This window comes from Hevea brasiliensis, chromosome 13 (genome assembly GCF_030052815.1).
Source record: "Hevea brasiliensis isolate MT/VB/25A 57/8 chromosome 13, ASM3005281v1, whole genome shotgun sequence".
NCBI classification, from domain to species: domain Eukaryota; kingdom Viridiplantae; phylum Streptophyta; class Magnoliopsida; order Malpighiales; family Euphorbiaceae; genus Hevea; species Hevea brasiliensis.
The window spans coordinates 76,177,622-76,196,418 of NC_079505.1; the positions used below are offsets into that span (position 1 = coordinate 76,177,622).

General features: G+C 34.4%; 1 protein-coding gene across 2 annotated transcripts; it reads right to left on the minus strand.

Moving 5' to 3' along the window:
• Positions 1–918: 918 nt before the first annotated feature.
• On the minus strand, positions 919–18,502 carry LOC110637865 (DNA damage-binding protein 1a). 2 transcript variants are annotated; one of them, XM_058132233.1, is made up of 19 exons: positions 18,227–18,502; positions 16,878–16,926; positions 16,621–16,680; positions 16,442–16,533; positions 15,415–15,466; positions 15,141–15,203; positions 14,933–14,982; positions 13,847–13,922; positions 12,665–12,874; positions 12,469–12,575; positions 12,223–12,331; positions 8,212–8,412; positions 7,906–8,121; positions 7,618–7,728; positions 4,960–5,235; positions 4,110–4,384; positions 2,345–2,693; positions 1,965–2,249; positions 919–1,706 (listed from the first exon to the last, which is right to left on the minus strand). In XM_058132233.1, the coding sequence occupies exons 1-19, from the start codon at positions 18,328–18,330 to the stop codon at positions 1,125–1,127; spliced, it is 3,267 nt and encodes a 1,088-aa protein (XP_057988216.1). In that variant the 5' UTR covers positions 18,331–18,502; the 3' UTR covers positions 919–1,124. The 2 variants fall into 2 exon arrangements, with proteins under 2 accessions (XP_057988216.1, XP_057988217.1); XM_058132234.1 differs by lacking the exons at positions 16,442–16,533; positions 18,227–18,502 and having other exon boundaries at positions 16,878–16,909.
• Positions 18,503–18,797: the final 295 nt, after the last annotated feature.

An 18,797-nucleotide genomic window follows, 5' to 3' on the forward strand; every position in this document is an offset into this window, starting at 1 on the left:
ATTAATGGTTGTTTGATTCTTATATCTATGTCAATTTATTTGATAGAAAATAACATCATTAATCATTAATTGTCTATGTATCTAACAATATATATATTTTTTTAAAGTATAATCAAATGTATCATTAATTATCTATGTATCTAACAATTTAGTCTTGTGATGAAAATTACAATATAGTTTCTTCAATTTTTATGAGAAATAAATTAATCTCTAAAATATATTTTTATTAATAAATAATTATTCTATAAAATTGACCATTAATAAATTAAAAATTATAATAGTTTAGATTTATTCCTATCTTTATAGTTTTAATATTCATGATAATTGAATTTTTTAAATTTAAATTAATATTTCAATTATAATTGACTGACGGGCTCTGAATAACTATTTTGTTAATATATATATATATATATATATATTGTTATTTAAAACTTAATATTAGCATTTTTATTAGTATTTCAATATTATAAATTTAAAATTGTTTTCCTTTTTAAAGGAAATGCAATTTTAATTGGAGCTAAAACTAAAACCAAATCAAAAGTTTGATTCTTACTAAGAAGAAAAAGAATTTATATTCAAACTTGATTTCAATTAGTAGGAACAAAGAACCCAAAACCGAAACTGCACCTGTCAACCACTCAGGCTCTATATCAAATTGTAATTAAAGGCCTCAAAGCTCTATTTTTTAAGAAAAAAAATAGTTTTTAATATTAAAAAACAGTCTAAAAAATATTTAATTATTTTAAAAAAATTTATAACAGAAAAATACTAAATTTCACTTTAAAATAATTTTAATACCTTCTAATTAATATATTTTTTAAAAAATATTTTCCTCGATGCCAATCAAACTCCTAATTTTGCTTGAATGAAATGCAGACTACGAAATCCTAAACTTATATTCAGTTTTGGTGGGTGGCGTAGGAGGCACGAAAATCATTTTGCCTCTTCTTTTAGGATTGCCCATATATACAAGGAGTCTGAATGGACATGATATTGTAAAGAATATGTTACACAAGCATTTCCGGGTCCTTACAAGGATACCATTTCCGACGTCACTCCAAAACCAAGAGAATGTAGTTGTTGTAAGCGATACAAAATAACAAAACAAAGGAACAAGGCTGATATCAATGCAACCTTGTCAGCTCTTCCACTCTCTTGCACAGCTCCTCCACTGAAACACTCATTGCCTTGGAAATCTCATCCATCCGTGTTCGGCTGAGATCAAGGAATGACTCTATCAGATCTCCATCCAAGAAATTTTTGGCATCTACAGTTTTCTTCTCATTGTTGAACGATCTCCATTGCTCATGGCTCAACCCTCCAACACCCTTTATCACTTTCCTCAAGTTTGACTGGAGCTTCTCCAAAAAGATATATTGTTCATGAGGAAGTGAAGCGATTACCCCAATTACACCGTTAACAGAGCCAAAAATAACAGTTGGGATTTGGCCCACATCCGAATCTGGCAAGCGCATGACAAGGGAACCATGTCGGAATCGATTCACAAATTCTCCAAGATGATACTCACCAACCACCTCAAGACGACCCCGTTCCTCATCAGTAGCACCTTCACTGTTCTTTCGCACTGTGAATAGGTTAAAGTTATTTTCTGAACCCAGGTAGATGTCATCATCAAGAATCTCAACAGCTGACATCCAATTTGCATTATAATCACGAGCTCGCTCCTCGATAGCACCTTCCTCATGCTGAAGGCAGGTGAACAATTGTGTCAAACAGTGAAATAGAGTAGCTATACATCAAAACTAAATAGCCTGCTCAAACATATTGTCAAACATGAGATAGAGAGAAGAAGAGGAGGCTTTTTCGGTAGTCAACTGGAAAAAATAACACGAATAGTATGATTTTAGGTGTTGGTGTGTTGCAAACGAAAATAATGCCAATCATTTAACGGGATAGATTGGTGAGATGGAAAATGTATTTGTGCTCAATGTGATTTTACTGACCTTGTAGATTAGCAAGGAGATTGACTTCATCAGATCACCAACAACAATGAAATCTCCACGAGTTTGTACATAGAGTGCAAGTATATGCCCATGATGCCCACACTCAGACTGCAGCTCACGAGAACCATCATCTCGAAGCATCCACTTGTATAACTGGATTTTCTGATTAATAGCAGCTAGCAGTTTGCCATTGAAAGCATTCAATGAGTAAACAGCACCCTTAGTTTCCTTCTCGGTGATAAGCTGCAACTTCCCTTCCTCAACCATGAAAACCAATATTCGGCCCTAAAGAAAACAAACAGATTGATAAATTAGCAATCTAATCATCTCTTCAATTTAGAAAAGAAGGAACAATAATGGAATCTATGCGGCTTTTTCACCTTAGTTGGCTCATTTTCCTCTGGCAAAACATAAGCAGTTCCAACACAGTAGTACACATTAATATCATCAGAAAAGGAACAGCTGAGTATGGAACAGCCATACTCAAATGGGTCAAGTTGGTAAGTTGATATGAATTCAAAACTTTGGTCATCCAACAAACGAATAAAATGTGTTTCAGACTCTTCCGCACTAGATTGGTTTTTCAAACTACAAATGGCAAAGGTCCGAGACTGCTCCTGATGACAGATACGCCTTGCATGTTCCCCCAATGGAATAGAGCGGATGTGAAGCTTTTGGATATCATCAATGGTGCCAATAGTAAGTTCACCTTCTTTTGCAATTGCAAGGCTGTTTGACAATAAAACACGAAATGGTAAAACCTAATTGTTTTTCAGAAAGAAAGTACTAAAGAATGAATAAGAATAGTGGTGAAGAGCCTTCTAGTAATGTGGCAACTATTTTCTGTCTCAAGTCCAGGGAAATTTCCTCCCTTTTCTTGTAAATTCTGTAACATGCTTTACTCCTTTCTTTTATTCAATTATAAATAAGCAACAACTTTAATGCAGATTTGTAGCATCATTCATGCAAATACTAATTCGGATCATAGAAAACAATTTTCCTTCTCCAAAAATAAAAAAGCAAATTTGTACCTGCAGTAATAAGTACTACAGAGCATATCAGGAAAAATGGACACTAGTTTGTATCAAAATGGTCCATCTTAACATGTTCATAATACTCTTACTATGGCATGCAATATACCTGGGGTAATACAGAACAGCACACTCTGTTCTGGCCATGGGCAGGTAAACCCAATCATGATGCAACTACAAAACCTTGACTGTATGGTATAGCAACACAAGGTGCCAGATCCTCATCATACTAGTGAAAAAGCAACTTACTGGTTGTCATAAATCACAATTCACAAAAAACTATTTGCCGTCGCCTACTCTGTCAGTATGAAAAAGAGCATCGTTAAATGGCAAAAGCAGTTTTTCACTCTTGACCACTGCGTTAGGAGGCAAGTAAGCCACCAGCAGGCTATTGCCTCTCATTCTCAGTAGCCAACCCAAACTTGTCTCATATTCAGTATCAAGCAGCTGTAAGATAGAGATTGAATCACTGGATTGTCCCTATTTATCATACCTATCCTCTGCAAGGGGTGTCTTATTTTTCTTTCCCCACCCCCCAAATGCAAGCACACCACTCAAGGAATTTACAGCCTGTTACTTGCCGATATTTGAGGGGTGAGCAGTATTCCTAGAGTTCCCTAGGATTTTGGCCCTCTTCCGTAACCAAGAAGAATTTGTGATTTGAAACAGCCACCTTACCACTTGTGTGATTTAAAAGGGATACGAATTTTTTTTTTGCCTAGGGTAGGATCAACTTCATAAAGGGAAATTTCAGAAGATCAAACAGAGATAGCATTTGCTTCAAATATGAGCTAGTTGATACACATTTTCAAACCAAGGAAAACTACAGAAAGGAACCATATGAAATATGAATTATAATCAAAGATAATTAGACCAGCAAAGTTGCAGATAATTTGTGAATAACTTCATTCACATATGCATACAATGTTAAGACGCAGCACTTGAGAACCAATATTACTGAACAGTACCATAGACAGTGTCTATTTCCAGTTAAATACATAGTAAGAAATTACATTATAATTTATAGTAATAAGGCCACTTAAAATGCAACTGATAAAAGAATTTCCTAATATGTACTACATGCTGCAAATAATAAAGCTAGGGTATAGTTTACCTGTCTGGGAAAGCAGCAGAGTTGAAAGGACACATGTGACTAACTTCTTTCAAATTGACATTGCTATAGAGTATTTTCTTGTTACTGCTGTAAATGACAGTTGGCCTATCTGATGCAGCAAATACATGGGTGGTGTTCTTAGAGGAGAAAGTACGGAGTGTTATAGGCTGAGTCCCTAAAGACACCTTTTTCCTATCCGTCAACTCGCCAGTATTCAGATTCAATAAGAAGTTTAAAAGATGACCATCTCCAAGGGCACATAACAAGTAAGATATCTGAACACAAGTAAATAAAAAATACACAGGAATGAGAAACTAGCACACTAAATTACACTCAAATACCCCCCCCCCCCCCCCCCCCCAAACCCAACCTTTTCTACTCTCTACCATACCATGCCATATGGCATAATTTTATTTATCATAATCAAAACCTGCCATGAATTTTTAGTGTAGAATGCTATTGATGAACCGATATAATTGTGTCACATCAGGTGGAAAAATTAAGCAGTTATGTGCAGCACTACTCCAAATAAACAATTAAAGAAATAATGAGAAACCCAAATAACATAACATAAATGTCGAGTTCCCAATTTTACCATCAAACTAGCCAAATAATATGGTTTGACCCACAAATATTTTCCTCCATGGTCAATGAAATGCATATTGATACTAATCAAATTTCTGCAATTCAGCTCCTGAAGGTTACCTTCCAAAAAAAAAAATTTCCTTGCCAATGCAAATCAAGAAGTTCATTGTATATGTGACAGAATGTATAACAAGAAGTAGACCCAAACAAATAGAACAACAAATATGCAACCCCGAGAAAGAAGAAAGCTCCAGTATAAGCATACCCCTTCAAAGCAACATAGAAGAACAGAACGAGGTATTATCTCCCCTCCCAAATGCTCCTTTGTTATAACATTTAGGTCAGGCAATGAAAATATCCTGACACTTATATCTGTCCACATTCCGACTACAGCAAGCTGACTATAGTTGGGATTTTCACCAATGGGGTTAATGTCAAGGCATGATATCTCATACTCCAGCTGAGCATGTTTTACCTCTGTCAATACTCCATCACCAATTTCCAGATAGACTAAGTGGCCGCCCCCAGTTGCTAGTAAAACCTGTCATACAGTTTAATATTGAAATTAGTTTCTAATTCTATAACCTGCTGAACATGAGTGTCCACCACATCAATGCCTGAAAAGAAATAACATCAAGCAAAACCTATTGTATTTTTAGTTGCTCACGAGAATACATGTTAACCCAGGATCCCCAAGTTACAAACTAGATAAAATAAAATAACAAATCTACACAAAACAAAATAATATAAATACCCAACTTTTCAGTGGGATGGGTATTAATAAACCCTGAGATTTGCTGTAATCTATAATTTGGTCCCTACTGAAAATTAGCACTTCTAGTTCCTTTATTGTTATTACTGAGAAAAGCAGGATTTTGAAGGATCTAAGTGTTTTATATAGTAATAATTCAGAGACTAGAGTGCAAGTTCAAACCTTAAGAACCAAAGTATAATCTAATTAAAAACGTCAGGAGGTCAGTGACTAAAGTACAGTAAAAAAAAAAATCATAATTCTATAGTCAGGGCCAGAAGTGCCCGTTTATTAGTAAATCTAAAGCATGGTTATCAGAACCGGACTGGACCGGCTGGTCAGACTGGTTTAATATCCCACTAGTACTTGGTCCAGTCCAGTTTAAGTATCAAGCCCTCATTTACAGAAAACCGATGTGAACCAGGCGGGTAACCAGCGAATCAGAAATCTGGCCAGGTCTTAAACGAGTTTCCAACTCAAACCAGCCTTCCAACTCAACTAAAAAAATGAAGAAATTTTAGGTGGTGCCAGGACTTGAACCTGGCACCACAAAGCTTCTTTTTTGGTGGGGCGCGGTGTTACAAGTGGACCACATCTAAAATTTGCAATTCCTTTACAACAAAAGCATACAAACATACATATATATAGTATGAACAATTTATTTTATTTGTATATTACATTGAATTATTAAATTATTTTTCTATTTTACTCTTTTTTCTACAATTAAAGGTACATAAATTTTTTTCTACTTATTGTGTTATATAATTTTCATATATTAATATATTTTCCATTAATATGAATAAATCTATTATTGTTAAAATTTTTAATTTTAACTATTTCTTTTTATAAGAAATTAAATAATGGTTATTGAAATTTTTATTTAAAATTTTAAATTATTTTCTAAAAAATATTTACATATTAAAATTTAATTAAATTTATTTTAATAATTATTTATAAAATATATAAAAGTATTAATTTTAATAATTATTATTACTATTAATTTTATAATATTTATTCAATAATATATCGGTTAAACATTGGTTCGATCTCCGTTAAACCTTAAACCCTTTAACTTTCCCGGTTTAATGACCAAGCAGGATTTAAAAACCTTGATTTTAAGAACTAAAAGTGCTAATTTTGAAAAAGTGGGGACCAAAGTGTAAACTAAGGTAAACCTCGGGGGAGGGGGGGGGGGGTGGTTCTTTTTTTTTTTTTTTTTTTTTTGTTGAATCAATAGTTCTGGTCAGTCATGGCCACAGTCCAGTTCAGAACCGGACCAAAACGGTCAAACCCAGATAGAGCAAAATCAGCCTTGAACCAGAAGCAGTCTGGTTCTGGACCAAAACCGGTTAAAAAAAAAAAAGGCTGCTGTATTTAACTAAAACTGGACCAAGTTGGATCCAACCAAACCAAAAGTGGGACATGGGAGGACCGGTCCAGTCCCAGTTAGACCAAAACCTTGAACTGGAACCAGCCCGGACCACCAGCCATGTCTATTTCTGGTTATCTATTCCATATTCATGTGCTATTTGCACAAGCTTTGAAGAATAAATAAAAAAGAAAAACTTGAAAGTTTCATTAATGAATTACTTTATTGCAAAAAGAAATCAACAGCACAAATGTCATTCTTATTTTAACATACAGAAAGTTTCAGGAAGAAATGGCCAGAAGGAAGCCTAAGGAAAACAAAGAATCTCCCAAGCCTAGACTAGATAAAGTCTGTAACGAGAGTACTAGAGAAAAGATAAGAGTGGTGCCAATTGAGGATAAGTTGAGAGAAGGAAGATTGATGTGGTTTGGTCATGTGAAGCGTAGACATACGGAGGCTCCAGTTAAATAAGTAGAGCACATTAGGTTAGACAATAGAAAGAAAAAAATGGATAGACTTAAATTGACTTGAAGGAGAGTAGTACAACATGACCTAGAAACATTACACATTTCTGAGGATTTAACCCAAAATCGTTTAGAGCGGAGAAAGCGAATCCATATAGCCGACCCCAAATTTTTGGGATTAAACTCTCCTCAAAAAAAAAAAAAAAAAAATCCTAGTTCCTTCCCATCCTTTGACCCTATTGCCTGTGATTACAATTCAGCTTATGGTGAATTGCAAGGCCCATAATCAGGTATCAGCAACTGGCAAACCCAGAGTTTCATAAATTGTGAAAAACAAACCTGGGTGGCATTAGCAGTGGCAACATTAATTGAATAACCTGATGGAGCATTCCACTCAGTGCGGAACTCTCTTGTTGTAGAACTGACCAATCTCACACAGCTTGAAGTGACCTGTCAGGTAACTGATCAGCACGCACTGAACATAATACTGATAAATGATACATAAATCAGTTCCTTTCCATAAACCCCATAAGAAAAAAATATCTTGAGAAACAAGGTTCACTGCATAAATCAATAATCCCTGAAGCATATGGGGAAAGATTATTTATTAAGAAAAGGTTAACCTACTTGCACAAGCTGATTGTATACGGCATAATGGCAGAACAAAGTCTGCACTTGTGAACAAAAACCCTCTATTTCAGTTTCTTCCAACTCATCCTCAGGGTTCATTGCCAAAATTCGAGTCTCACTAATAAAACTAACAACCAGGAAGGTGTCAAATGGATCATCAGTGGAAGACCTTAATGACCACATCCCTTTGATACCTTGAAGCTCCACAGATGCCTACATTCCATATAGTAATCAATAAATTTTCCAATAACATACTGATTTTAGAGATGAGATTAAAAAAATAACTCTTTAAGATGAGGTAACCTGTTCATTGATTCCTATTCCATTTCGAACTATGCGAAGAGAACCATCCTTATATGCTCCAGAGCAAGTTACAACCTGACCTTGGCCTTGCCTCTCAAGGTCCACCACACAGAAATCAACAATTGGTCCCAAGTTGACATAACTTTCCAGGACTTCAACATATGAACCTTTTGCATCAGGTTGTAGATTTAGCTTTATAAGCTGCATAACACCATTATATATTGTTAATATTCCAATACAGCACTGAACTTAAAATAATTAAAAAGCAAGAAGGAGATGCCGCACCTTGTCAAATTGCTTTTGCTTTACAAAGGCGTAAAACAAAGCAGTTCTACAGTCATAAGCCTAGTATCTTATTAAGAAGTTCAACTAAAATTGTCCTTGGGCTTTCTCAAATAACAGAATATTAAAATTTACAACACTAAGCAAAATAAATAAATAACTACAAAACCCCTTGAGCTCTCAACAAGGAAGACAGGGCAGAATGCCCTGCTATACCCCTCCTTCCTAACCCCCTCCAAGGTCCTGCTACTCTGCCATCAAAGTCGGTGAAATACCACCAATGACTTTTATTATTAATTGCACACAATCTGATATCCATCAATTACGTGTTTAAACTAATTACTAATTAATACGAAACCAAAGTCTTACAGATTCTCTCAAATAAAATAATGGTATCGCTAAATATAAACAAAACCTTCACTCCAAACAGGTATTGTTTGATCATTATAATAAACAATTCATGTATACCACATTTGGTGACTTTCAAAAGTGGGCAACATAGAAGCCAAATTGACTTCCTCTTAACTAGAAAGACAAATAGAGCTCTATGCAAAGATTATAAGGTCATTCCAGGAGAGGCTTTAACAAGCCAATATTGGTTAATAGTCTTGGATGTCAAATTTAAAAACAATTCAAGTAAGGTTAGAAGAAATAGTGTAGCTCGAACAAAGTGGCGAGAGTTGAAAGGAGTAAAGCAAGTGAAGTTCAAAAATGAGTTTTTCGAGTCCGAAGCATGAAAGCTGGACGTGGAGACCAATAGTATGTGGATACAGATAGCATCAGAGATTAGAAAAGTAGCTAGAAAAGTACTTGGAGAGTCTAGAGGACATGCATCACCCTTAAAAAAGAGATGGTGGTGGAATGAAGAAGTACAAAAGGCAGTGAAGAGAAAGAGGGAATGGTATAAGAAATTACCTAAGTATGATAATAATGAGGTATATGAACAGTACATGATAGCAAAGAAAAGTGCAAAAAAGGCAGTTAGTCAAGCAAGAGCGCAAGCCTTTGAAAAGTTATATGAGAAACTTAGAACTAAATAAGGGGAGAAAGATATGTATAGATTAGCAAGGAGGAGAGAAAAAAAATGTCAACATCTCAATCAAGTTAGGTGCATTAAGGATAAAGTAGGAAAAGTGTTAGTGAAAGATGAGGACATTAAAGAAAGATAGAGAAATTATTTTGATGATCTTTTTAATAATAGTCAAAATGGTAATAGCGTGAATATAGACTACATAACAATAGAAAAGAATGTGAATTATACTAGAAGGATTAGATCTTTAGAAGTAAAAGAAGCACTTAAGAGAATGAAAGTAGGTAAAGCCTGTGGACTCGATGGAATACTAATTGAAATGTGAAAGTGTTTGAGAGATATGGGAGTGACATAGTTAACTAAATTATTTAATAAGATTCTAAACTCAAAGAAAATGTCTGATGAATGAAGGAGGAGTATTTTAGTATCCATTTTTAAAAATAAGGAAGACATACAGAGTTGCTCAAACTATAGGGGAATTAAACTCATAAGTCATACTATGAAGCTATGGAAGAGAGTTGTGGAACATCGACTACGTCATGACACTTCTATTTCTCCCAATAAATTTGGCTTCATGCCCGGTCGTTCAACTATGGAAGCTATATTTCTCATTAGAAGCTTAATGGAAAAATATAAAGATGTGAAAAAAGATCTACACATAGTTTTTGTCGATTTGGAGAAGGCTTATGATAGTGTTCCAAGATATGTCTTATGAAGTGTGTTAGAACAACAGATGGTATCTATTAGGTACATACAAGTGTTGAAAGATATGTATGAAGGAGCAACTACTATTGTGCGCACAGTGGGAGGGGACACAAGAGATTTTCTTATCTCAGTTGAATTATACCAAGGTTCAGCTATAAGCCCTTACCTTTTTACATTAGTTTTAGATTAATTGACAAAACACATACAAGAGAGTATCCCTTAGTGCATGATATTTGCGGATGATATAGTTCTGATGGATGAGACGCGAGAAGGAGTCAATAAAAAGCTAGAGCTTTGGAGAAGTACTTTAGAGTCAAAGGGCTTCAAGTTAAGTAGAATGAAGACAGAATACATGCATTGCAAGTTCAATGAAGGCCGAACTAATGATAGGGAAGGAGTTAGTTTGGATGGAATGATACTGTTCCAAAGTAATCACTTTAATATCTCGCCTCAGTCCTTCAAGTAGATGGAGGATGTGAGGAGGATATTAGTCATAGGATTAAAGCCGAATGACTGAAGTGGAGACGTGCCACGGAGTTTTATATGATCGCAAGATTCCTAATAAGTTGAAACAGTATTATTAAAGGCGATAAAAGGCGCTAGGCGAGGCTAGCCCATGGCGCCTTGCCTAGCTAAGGCGAGGCAACTTGAAGGAGGCACGCACCCGAGATTGCTAAGGCGAGGGGCGCTGGGCAACCAAGGCGTCGCCTGATTAAAGAAAGTCCACTTTCCCTTTTTCTATTTTTTTTAAACAGCATAAAAATTAAAAAAAAAAGGAACCCTAAACTCACGCCACCAATAGACTTGCAGAACGGCACCAAACCAGGTATTTTTCCTCTCTCTCTCTCTCTCTCTCTCTCTGCCCTCTTCACCTTCTTTCCTCTCTCTCTCCTCTATTCTTCTTCTGTATTCTTCTCTCCCCTCACTTGTCATTTTCCTCTCACCAACAGACTTGGAGAACGCCATTTTTTCTCCTCTCCTACTTATTTTCCCTTTTTTTTTCTTTTTATTTTTTTTCTTATCTTTTCTATGCTTTGCTCTCTTACAAACAGTTACGCCATTTTTATCAAGCAGTAGCACTTTTTTTTTTTTGTTAATTTGTTATTTCATATTGTTTATTATATGGCACTGTGATATGCATTTTGTTATTGTCAATTTTTATATGATTTTTATTAAATGGATATTGTAAATCTTATTTAGAATGGTTAATTAATTTAATTTTAAAATGGTTTAGGTCCCATTAATGGGAAGTTTGATATGCTCCTCTTGGTTTAGAATAAAAAGGTATTGTGCATTTGCAAATGGTAATTTAATGTGCTTTTTTACTTATTAAACCAGCTAAATGAATGAATTTTTATGTTAGAAGTGTGTGTATATATATATATATACACTAAGCAATTTAGGTTACAGCGCCTTGCTTCAAAAAGGCCCCCCACCTCGCCTCTCACCCAAGGCCATGGGATACCTTATCGCCTCAGTGTTGCCTTTCGCCTTAATAACACTGACTTGAAAGGAAAATTTTACCGTACAGCCATATGACCGGCCATGTTATATGGTCGTGAGTGTTAGGCACTGAAAGAGTCGTGTGTGTCTAAGATAAGATTTGCGGAAATGAGAATGTTAAGGTGGATGAGTGGCCATGCTAGACTACATAAAGTCCGTAATGAGAGTATTAGACAAAAAGTAGGAGTGATGCCAATTGAGAATAAGTTAAGAGATGGGAGATTGAGGTGGTTTGGTCATGTGAAGCGTAGACATACAGAGACTCCAATTAGACAAGTAGAGCATATTAGGTTAGATGATAAAAAGAAAAGAAAGAGTAGACCTAAACTGACCTGGAAGAGAGTAGTACAATATGACCTAGATGCATTACACATTTTTGAGGATTTAATCCAAAATCGTTTAGAGTGAAGAAAAAGAATCCATATAGTCAACCCCAAATTTTTGGGATAAAGGCTTAGTTGAGTAGTTGAGTTGAGTTGAGTCTACCACACCTGTGAATCTCCATAGCTTGATCCTATATAGACAACTGCATTATCTAGATATGATATAGTAGATGCAATAGAAGTTTCTCCCAAGAGCTCAATTTTTAGCCCAGTGACCCTGCAGCACAAGTTTACCCAGTCTTGAGAAGATTCCATTAATTGCATGGTGCTCAAATTATATATCATTTCCTACAAAAACAAATTTTTCTCAATGCATAGTGTTCATCATAAACATGTGATAGAAGAATCACTCACTTCTCTTTCTCATGAGTTATGACAAGAAGGTGAAGTAGCCCAGCATGATCACCAAGCAAGTACCTAGAACCATCAGCATCAACTCTTCCATATGCTCTTGTGATGGACTAGATCAAATCAAATCAAATATTGTTAAGGAAAAAAATGTCGAAAGCAAATAGATTAGTAAGCTTAGAAAAAGTAACCAGTAGCCTACAGGTCTTATAGGGATTGCTTTAAAAGCATTTGCACTGCAATACACAATTGTTTCTTCTCCAATAATAATGACACCACACAGAGGAGGGGGCACTGGTATGAGCAAATCAGCACCATTGTCAAGGTTGTTCTGAGACCACGGACCCTCAACAAAATCTTTATCTTTCAGAGCAACCTCATATGTTTTGACATGACGAGCATCTTTATTATCCTGCAACAATGGGAACAATATAATGAGAGGCCATCCAATGTGTTCTACCCATTATATTTATATGACATGATATAACAAAATTTAATTCACAAAGGGGATATAGTCTGAGCAGTTACAGACCACAACAATAACAATGCTAACGCTTTCATGAGTAGTTCTACTTTACCCTGATAGGTAATATTTATTCAAAGAAGGGCCAGAGTGTAGATCAATGCAAAGTACATAGGCAGTGTATACAAAAAGAATTAAAGGAACCAAAAAGAAATAGGAAGGAAACAAAACAAAACAAAGCTAGACACAATTTAAGACCAAGTGGTCAAGATCAACAAAGATGAGTCAAAGTAGCAGGTTGAGAGAGAGTAATGTTCTGACCATCAAAATAGAATGGGAACTTGAAAAGGACTCATAATATGTGTTGGACATGGTTGCTTCTTTGCACTTCCTAAGAACATGCCAGCATGCTCCAGAGAACATATTATTTTCACTAGATTCTTTTAATGAAGAGATGCCATTTACACATTGCTTAGACAACTTTAACAAACAGTGGACAGTTTGGGATTTGACTTCCAGTAATTTAGGAATATCATTAATTTTAGCTAAAACTTTGAGGGTTTATATGCCATCTCAGACAATAACTGCTCCTTTCTAACATTACTAGTAAAATTGCATGTATTAACTTCAATTAGGATAATGCAAAAGAAAATTATTAAAAAAAAAAAAGATAGTTCAAAGAACCAGAGAGTCAAACAAAAATAAAGATTTACAAGGAAATTGACGAAGAAGAAGAAGAATTTAGATTAAAACAGCTTGATTATTTCCTCAAGCATTTGGGGCATCTATACAATTACAGAAAAACTAATTAGGAAATTAAAATTACAGGCACTATTTAGGCATACAACTAGTCTACTTAATTACAGCATAATTTCCTAATCTAAGGCAAAATCACAGTATCTTAAAAGAAAAATTACTGACCTGGTAAAGAACAACAATTGTGGGTTTTGAACAACCGTAGAGAAACTTGATATCCAAAACTTGAAGTTCCTCAAGCCTGAAAAGAAGACAACATAACAGCTGGTATTTTCAGACTAATAAACAAACACATAAACCAATCCTGTCATAGCTAACAAAATAGGAATTTGGAAAGGGTAAACAAAGATATAAAATATAATTATGCTTTTTCAAATTGTTATTATAATTTGTGAGAATGAGATATGAAAATGCTTTTGATGGCCATTTATTCTGCTTTGAATTTTGAAATTGGCTAACAAACAAAGAATATAAAATAAAATCATACTCAACTATTAGTTGTATTTTCTCAATTTTTGTCAAATTGTGGCTGCAACCTATCCAAATCTATAACTATTCTGTGAATCTCCATTGTCATTTTCTTAGAAGCTCCATTCAAAATTGTTGAACTTTTAATCCTCAGTCCTTCCTAAGATGATTCAGCCACTGCATTATCATATCAATTGGCAATTACTCTAGTTTACAGTCGTTTAAACCTTCTACAAGCAATGAGAAAACGATGGTTCTTGTTTGCCTATTTTGCTTCTGTAAGTTAATAAAAAGAATTAGCCATGCAGAACCAATAGCACCTGAACAAGATATTGACCACACTTAGCATGAAAAAAGGGGCAGGATCGGAGTGATGCTATTCATTAGTCAAGATGTAGAATTTAAAGCACATACACCAAATAAAAGAAGGAAAGAAAGAAAGAAAAGCCACGCCGCCACACCCCCCCCCCCTCGTTTTCTTAGGAAAGTTAGCATCTGAATTAATGCAAATCATTACTAGCAATTAATAAAATAACATTTATTAGAAACCAGGTTATGTACAAAAACATAATTATATTAATAAACAAAATATTCTTAAACAAACCCATGAATGCACAAGCATACATCTAGTACATGTTTGAAACATAGGAAAGCCACACGTCAATTTTGAAGTCATTATCTTCATCTTCATCAGCATATTCATCAGTTTTATTCCTTTCTTTGCTAAGTAACTGAAAGCTTGGATAAAGGACTTGCATAAACTAGGTGACACAGGTCATATACCTTATGTTAAAAGCCTCTTTGAGCTGCCCTTTGTTATCAAAAGGAATAACCTGAAAAAACAGCAAATAATGGTTATGATGGTCATTTTTAACATCATGATCTAGAGCACCTATGTAGATAACAGCACATTATAAATGAACAAAGCAGCAAAGCTCAAGAGATTATGCCAAATATTGAAGTTGAAATTAGTGGGATCAAAACTATGTACCTTGAACAGTCCATCATACAAATGGAGTCCAATTAATCTACAATCTGGATCAATTATGCCAATCTGGAGAGAGAGAGAGACAGAGAGTGGGGGAGAGAGAGAGAGAGAGAGAGAGAGAGAGAGAGAGAGTTTGTAGGATGAGTTTTGCTGTTATCTCCAATGAAAAAGGAACACACATCCAACAAAAGGAAAATAAAAATACTCTAGATTATACTTCAAACAGCTACAACATTCGATGAAAGACTGAAAGAATCCTAGAATTATCTTTAGTTACCTGACCATTGTCTGTAGGACGACCTATACGATCAGATACATCCCCCATTGCCCTACAATAAAGGGGAAAAAATTTGTCAATGCAAGAAATGTAAAGAAAGAAGTCATCCAAGGATAACACAGAATTTGGAGACTTGCATAAAAATAAAGTAGAAGCTTGTATATCAAAAGATCGAATGATAACCTAGATGAGAACAAAAGGGAAAACAAATCTTACTAAAATGCCAACTAAGGTAGGAAGAAAAAACAAGACATCAACAAGTAACAAGGAACAAAACTCTGCTATGTACAACTTCCCAACTTTCATCAATTTTCTTTTCCTCAGTATTCACGTCTTAATTGCATAAAATGCTCAGGACTCCCACATTTGTCTTGAATAAAGGATGCTGGTCAGACTCAGACAGTTACGTAGTCCCATGCATTCCCCCCATTCTTTTGATAAGTTTTTTTTTTTCCTTTTTCCCCTTCAATTTACGTAGAGAAATAGAAACTTTCTTCCCAGCTACTTCCAATTAGAACCAAAAGAAAAAAAAAATCCAATAAAAACAAGGACCAAAAGAAATTCCATTATAAATGAAAAGGAGAAGAGACTACTCTTTCTTTATCTAAAAAGTTGGTCAAGAAAAAGAAGACAAGTTACCATGAGATCTTTGAAACAAAATGAGGGAAAAAAAAAATCAGAAAGCCCAACTATCTCCAAAATAAAATAATTCTTCGAAAATTAAATTAAAAAAAAAAAGGCCGAAAACCCTAGATCTGCACAATACCTGCCCCTATAGCACTAAATTTTTCCAGTTGAGTTCAACTAGCGCGCTACTCAACATAAGAGTCCCAGCAATGAATGCCTTATAACTCAATCATTGAATTGTTTTACACTTTCTCAGCATAACAGTTTACTGAGATTCAAGTTCTCCACATAGGAAAATCACATCACTGCTGCCAAGATGTGAATGTCTAGATGGATACACAAGCACAAACTAAGCATAAAATCAACAACAAAGTTAATATTTGATTTTTCATGCTTAAACCTCGTAATAAGTTCCGATGCCTCAGCATCCCACTGAAGGACACAGAACTTATATCTTTCTGTAGCAATAAATAGAAAATCCTGTGCTTCACCCTGTTACAAAGCAATAAAGAATTAGCCCCCCCAAAAAAGGCACAACTATGTGAGAAGATGGGTAATAAATAAAATGCAGATACTCACATGAGGGCGGAAAAGTTCAAGTGTTGCAATTCTTCCATATATTGGAACATCTAACATAGGCTGCACAGAAAAATTTTCACTTGTTTCTCGAGCTTTAAGATCTTATTTCTAAATGGTAAAAAAGAAATGCTTTAAATTTCACTTCTATAAAGGAAACTTTAATATGAAAATCTCAATGTACATAAAAAGGGAAAAAATTTGAAAAGAATGAAGACATAATTATGCACGTGTGTATTGAACAGAGAACATATGATTACCTGTAATCCCTGAGGAGTTAGCAAATGGATTTCGATGCGAGTGCATTTCCTGAAAGCATACTAGATGATGAAGAGATTGCTAACTGATAAAGGTATGATTTTAAACATGAAATGCCATTAAAATTGAAACTAATATGTTGACATGAAAGCAAAATGCAAAGAAATTCAATTAACAACTAACAACGTAAAATATGCAGCAGTGATAAGCAGTTGCAATAGTCATTAAAAATGAAACATATTGCAATAATGACAATATTCCATCAAAATTTATAAAAAATATTTACCAAAACATAAGAAAAAAAAGGACGCTAGTCCTATTTTCCAAAGAATACAAAGTTAAAAAAATAATAAAAAATAATAAAAAAACTTATTAACCCTCCATAGTATTTCTATTTTAATAAAATTATTAAAAAAGAAAAAGACAATTTTAATAAGTATAATCCATATTTCATTGCCCCTTTAATTAATTATATCAACTACAGAAAATTTCATCATATTAATTTATTATATCAACTACAGAAAATTTCATCATATTAACATATACTGTTGCAGCATTAAACTTTATTCCACTCCTTACTGCAATGCATTTTCTGTTGGACTACACTACGGCTACGCCTGCCAAAGATCAAGTCATTCTTCCATTGTATTTAGCATCCTATGCAATGAAAATCCAGAAGTCTAAATGCAAACAATACATTTAAGCCCCAAATTATAATGAAATGAACCGAAAAAATAAAATTAAACCAAAACATGCTATAAATTCGACTTACAAGTTCTCACAGACACCAAGCATATTTTAAGATGACACGCAAAAAAATAAAGAGGAAAAAATATTGGTTAAATGAGTAAATGTTTAAGTTAAAAAACATAGAGATGCCCAACAAGCTTCAGCACTCAAACATAATATTGACCAGAGTAAAGACAACAAATGTGCCCAAAAACTATATTATGTTCGTGCTTATTCCAACAGAATAGCATTTTCACCTTTGCTAGAGCTGCACCCAGTACACACATAGAAACACACCTACATATGGTTTTTGCCCACACAAAAGGCTATGCACGTGTATGTTTAATATTCCGGTAGTTAGAAGAATTTCAAAGCAAGCGAATCAAAACAGAAAGTTCTTGGCGTTCAATAAAAATCTAAGACTATCCTCAACCAAATAATGATGCAAAGCAAATTAAGAGAACAATGAGATGGGAAACAACTATCTCAATCTAAGGAACAAAAACCCTAAGAGACTGAAACCAAAGCCTAATCTGATAAAAAAATAAAGAAAGAAAGAAACGAATACAGAGATAAACATATGGATGCTGAGAGGGAGAAAGGAAAAAAATTTGGGGATTACGCTATAATGAGATTGAGCTCTTGAGGACTAGTGAAATTGCCGACACAGGAGTGGGTAACGTTGGTAGGCTTCTGAGCCGTCACGACGTAGTTCCATACGCTCATCTCTACTTCTCACTCTCTCTCTCTCTCTCTCTCTCTCTCTCTCAGAGTCGGTGGACAAGCCCTAGCAGCTAGCGCTCTCGCTCTCTGTGCTTTGTGGGCTTCTGCGACTGTTTTTTACAGTAAAGCGCTAGAAGCTGAAAAGAGCTTCTAAAAATGACATATACACTCGTTCAGCGTTTTAGCTTCTAAAATGCCGCATTCACTCACTCGTTCATTGTGTTTATCAATTTTAACTAAATTTTTTAATTTTATAAATTTAATCATAAACTTCTCATATTATTTTAAATTTTAATAATAAATTTAATTAAAAACAATTAAATTCATTAATTAACAAATTATTTATATTTTTTTATTTATATATGGTCAATCATATCTAATTTATTTAATTTTATTAATTTATTTAATAATTTTAATATTTTTATTAATTTTAATAAACGTTCTATTAATAAAAATATAATAATTAAGTA